This window comes from Lipotes vexillifer, unplaced genomic scaffold (genome assembly GCF_000442215.2).
Source record: "Lipotes vexillifer unplaced genomic scaffold, Lipotes_vexillifer_v1.1 scaffold1129, whole genome shotgun sequence".
Taxonomy (NCBI): Eukaryota; Metazoa; Chordata; class Mammalia; order Artiodactyla; family Lipotidae; genus Lipotes; species Lipotes vexillifer.
In genome coordinates, this window is record NW_006789022.1 from 2,177,763 (window position 1) to 2,182,027 (window position 4,265).

Genomic DNA, 4,265 nt, shown 5'->3' on the forward strand with positions numbered 1-4,265 from the left:
GAAGGCGTTCAGCAGAATGTGAAAGAATGGTGGGGCTGAGGTTTGGCCCAGGTGTCGGGGGGGCCTTGGGACAAAGTTTCTACCCTGAGGTCTACAGTCAAAATGAGATCAGCCATCACCCAGATATCAGATGCAAAAGGTCACGGGCCCTAGGCAAGCCCAGGTCTGCCCAGGGCCTTCCCAGGTGAGCTCCCCCTGCACAACTGCTCCTTCCCTCACTCTTCAGACCACTGGCCCTTTCTCAGCTTGCAGATGGAGGCTTCATAACACATCCTTCAAGGGACTTTCTCTGACTACCTCCTAAGTTAAATCAGGGTCCCCTACTAGTCGACCCTTCAGCACCTGCCCACTACCCTCACAGCTTGACTGTCAATGAGGCCTGGCCCTGAGAAAAGCAGGAATTCAAAATCAAGGAGACAGACATGAACCAGAAGTGTTTATTACAGAAATCTGGCCAAAGTTCCAACTGAGTAGCCCCAGCTGAGGCTAGGCTGGGGCCCTCTGCCCAGGGCTGGGCAGGTGAAATAGGCAAGAATAGAAGGAGTACATCTGGGACCAAGGCCTCAGAGCTGTGAGATGATGTTGGGGGCCAGACTGCAGGTGAGGCCCGTGCCATCTGGCTCCACGTTCAGGGACTTCACGATGCCATCCTCTATCACCATGGAGAACCTGCCAGAAAGAAGGGCCGGGCCAGCTGCAACAGCCTGGGCCTGGAGGCTAGGAATGGAGACAGGCGGGGTAGAAGGGGAACCGCACAGGAAACCCTCCTCCTTTTACCTCTTCAGCCGTCGATTCCCAAAGAGGGACACCAGTGAATCATCTAGTAACAAATCTGTCTCCTGAAAGGAGAAGCAAAGGAAAGGTCAGGAGCTCCCACACCTGGCTGGTCCCCACACTGGCCATGTCCCTCCAAGTCCCTGCTTCCAAGATGGAGGCTGCGGGGGGTGGGTGCACTCACCTTTCCAAAGGCCCCAGTGGGGTCGGCCAGGAGCCGAACCTAAGGAGAAAGTAAGGTCACAAGAAAAATCTCCTGCTTGGCCCCTGATACCCCACAGGACCCACACCTCACCTTGCCTTCTGTGTTGTGCGCTCGTCCCCACTCTTCAGTCACAAAGACATCATTAACGCTCAGACATGCCACCACCTCGATCCCCTTGGCCTTCAGAGTGCCAGCCTGCTCCACGTACCCTGGCAGGTGGGTCTGGGGAGGGGAAACAAAGAGTCAGAAGATGGACAATTGCCTCTGCTCCTCAGCTTACCCTTCATCTCTAGGCCCTCCTCACTTCCCTACTTCAACAGCTTTGATCAGACAATGAAAACTGTGTAAGCCACAGTTCCTTTTTGCCTTGGCCGCTGGGAAGCTCGGATCCAAACTTAAGTGTCCCTTGGTCAAGACCATGAACTTTCCATGGGCAGCACTATGTCTCATTTACCCAAGTCCCAAGTCCCTTCCACTGTGCCTGTCACCCAGCAGGATCAATGAGAGGTGTTGGATTTCATTGCATCACCTTTTCTCCTACATTCCTGATACCTGTTCACAGCCTCAACTTATTTTTTTAAAAACCCAATAACGGTTTTTTAACTGTCACATCATCTACATCCACTTGGTACAAGCTACCCCAGGACTATGTAAAGGACTAATGAAGAAAACAAACATGTACACAAGATCCCAACTGCTGAGCCCCAGAAGGGCAGCCCTCACCTTGGAACAGCCAGGGGTGAAGGCCCCAGGGACTCCAAAGAGCACCCCCTTCTTGCCCTTGAACAGCTCTGCCAGGTTCACCTTGTTCCCAGGCTTCCCTTCGAATACCACCACCGACGGGATGGCATCTCCCACCTAGAGGGAATGACACCAAGGTAAGGAGTGTGTGTGTGGGGGGGGGGGGCGTGCAGGAGGCACCTGGATGGTGGTGCCTCCTTGGCCCTTTGTGCGGATGGTGGATGGCGCACAAAGGGCCAAGTAGCCCTGCCTGGTCCGGTGGAGCCAGGGTTGACACCCAGCGGGAAAGTCCAACCCTGTCAGAGCTTCCAGAGGTAACCACCTGGTTACCCCACATGCTCCAGGTTTCAAGGTGGCCCTATTCCTCTTAAGGGCCAGTTGGTGACAACAGAAAAAGGGAGAGGCCTCTCCAGGTGTCGCAAGAGGTTGAGTAAACAAGCTGAGTTACAGGAAAGGACTGAAGTAGATGGGCAGGAGGAGGTGGGGAGGAAGCACTGACAACACGGAGGGAGGGGATCCCGGCCACGGCTGAGTGTCCCACACTCAAGAAGAGAAAAAGGGAAGGCAGCAGAAGGTGGGAAAGTTGGGGAGTGGGGTGCAGATTCCTACATCCAGAGGGTAGAGAATAAAAGAAGGAATCTCTTGAAGGGGGAGGGATCAGTCTACCTGGGAGTGTGTGAGGGCTTCATGGGGCCAGAAAAGGTAGAGAAAAGGGGGGAAAGTCAGGGGTGAGGGGAGTGCCTCTGAGAAACCCAGCAGTTGGTTGTAGGATGAAGCAGAAGCAGGGGGGAGATCTCAGAAGACTGTGGGGGCAAAGGGGACTCCCAAGGAGCTGGGGATGGTTCCAGAAGATGAGAAGGGTGAAAAACTCAGAAGCGTGGGAATTAACCACGAGTGGAGTGCAATGGGGGCGGGAAGGTATGGAGGAGGGCACATATGGGGATTGAAAAGGGTAAAGGAGATGGTTCCATAAGGTGGGAAGCCATGGTACTCAATCTCCTGAAAATGGTGAAGACTCAACGCTGGTGTCCCAAGGTGGATGCGGAAGGGAGACGAAGGGAAGGCCCCAAAGCCTTGACTGTCCCAGGAGATGGGGCACGAGGCCCCTAAAACTGGCAACAATGTTGCAGCCACAGGGTCTTGATGAAGGGATGAGGGGGGACAGACGGCGGGAAGAGCCTCTAGGGCAGCGGGGAGGGGCCCGGAGGGTAAGAAAGAGGGTGACTCTCCCCCAGACAAGCGGGACGAAGGGGATTGGGGAAATAGGCGGGGGGCGGGGGGCGCCGCGAAGAGGTCAGGCCTGGCTGGGCCAACGGTCACCTTGATCGGGGCCATGGCTACAGCAGCGCTTCTGAAACCTCGGACCCCGCCAAGCGTCCACTCTAGGCCTCCTTTCACGCACCCTCCGGCTCCCGCTGCTGCCGCTGCCGCACACTCAACGACGGCCGGCCGGGAGACCGCCGTGCCCGCTCCACTGCCCAGGATGCGCAGCCACGCCAGCGGCATGCCGGGTCTCGAAACCACAATTGCCCCGCCCCTGCCTCACGGCTAAGGTAGAAGGCTGGGCGGGACAAAGGTGCTACCACGCAATCCTGCGAAAGGCGGAGCAAAAGGCGGGGCGTAGGTCGCCCCGGCCCCCTGCGAGGCGCCTCCACTGCGCAGGCGCGGGCGCCGCGCGCACGGCGGAGTCTTCGACACGGCTCGGCTCATCTGCCTTAGGGGCTGGATCACTTGCGCACTTGCAAATGGGCGGAGCTTTCGGCTGCCGCGCAGCTTATTGGCATGCAAGCATAGGGTGCTGCTGTTTTGATTGGCATAATTTACGGACTGGGGCAGTATTTCCGTGCCTTAACCGAAGCAAGGGGCGAGGAACGGTGGTGTCAGGCGCCTGTGTAGGAGTAAAGCATATTTATTTTGCATTCCACGAAGGTCCCTGCATTGCAACTGTTTTACATATTTGCGTTGTACACGACTTGTAGCAATTTGAGGTTTGTCTCAGCCAAAACCACTGGGCCTGCGCCGTAGCAATCTCCTGCCAAAACGCTTCCGGGAGCAGCGTTTGATCCCATCCGACCTCCGCTCCGGCAAGCACAGGAAGTTCTAGCAAGTTCGCCGGTTCCGCTCCTCCCAGCTGTCCAATAGGATAGAGCGGAGCAGCCCCGGAAATGACGCCAGGGGAATCCGCCATCCTTCCGGTTCCGTCTTTGCGAGAGCGCGTAGCGTCGAGATGAAGCTGCTCACCCACAACCTGCTGAGTTCGCATGTGCGGGGGGTGGGGCCCCGTGGCTTCCCCCTGCGCCTCCAGGTACCGGCCGGGGGAGGTCTCGGGCCCCTTTCCTGGGGGCAGGGGTAGGAGAACCAAGATCTGGTCCCTAACTAAATCTCTCCACCGCGCAGGCCACCGAGGTCCGCATCAGCCCTGTGGAGTTCAACCCCGACTTCGTAGCTCGTATGATACCCAAAGTGGAGTGGGCGGCGCTTCTGGAGGCTGCGGACACCGTGAGGACCCTCGTTTTCTCCCGTGCACACCTTGGGGGGGGGGGGG

At 57.4% G+C, this 4,265-nt stretch overlaps 2 protein-coding genes across 3 annotated transcripts in view; one reads left to right on the forward strand and one right to left on the reverse strand.

Annotated features, from left to right (window-relative positions):
- Window positions 1–417: 417 nt before the first annotated feature.
- On the reverse strand, window positions 418–3,292 carry PRDX5 (peroxiredoxin 5). The gene is made up of 6 exons (XM_007462065.1): window positions 3,041–3,292; window positions 1,703–1,837; window positions 1,070–1,201; window positions 959–997; window positions 778–839; window positions 418–669 (listed from the first exon to the last, which is right to left on the reverse strand). Exons 1-6 carry the CDS (start codon window positions 3,224–3,226, stop codon window positions 564–566), a joined length of 660 nt encoding a protein of 219 aa, XP_007462127.1. The 5' UTR covers window positions 3,227–3,292; the 3' UTR covers window positions 418–563.
- A 655-nt stretch (window positions 3,293–3,947) lies between these two features.
- The window catches only part of TRMT112 (tRNA methyltransferase activator subunit 11-2), a 1,950-nt gene continuing 1,632 nt past the window's right edge, over window positions 3,948–4,265 (forward strand). For both annotated transcript variants that reach the window (XM_007462063.1, XM_007462064.1), the window contains exons 1-2: window positions 3,948–4,025; window positions 4,118–4,219. In XM_007462063.1, the coding sequence (XP_007462125.1) occupies window positions 3,948–4,025; window positions 4,118–4,219 (180 nt within the window). The remainder of the gene's footprint in view (window positions 4,026–4,117; window positions 4,220–4,265) is intronic.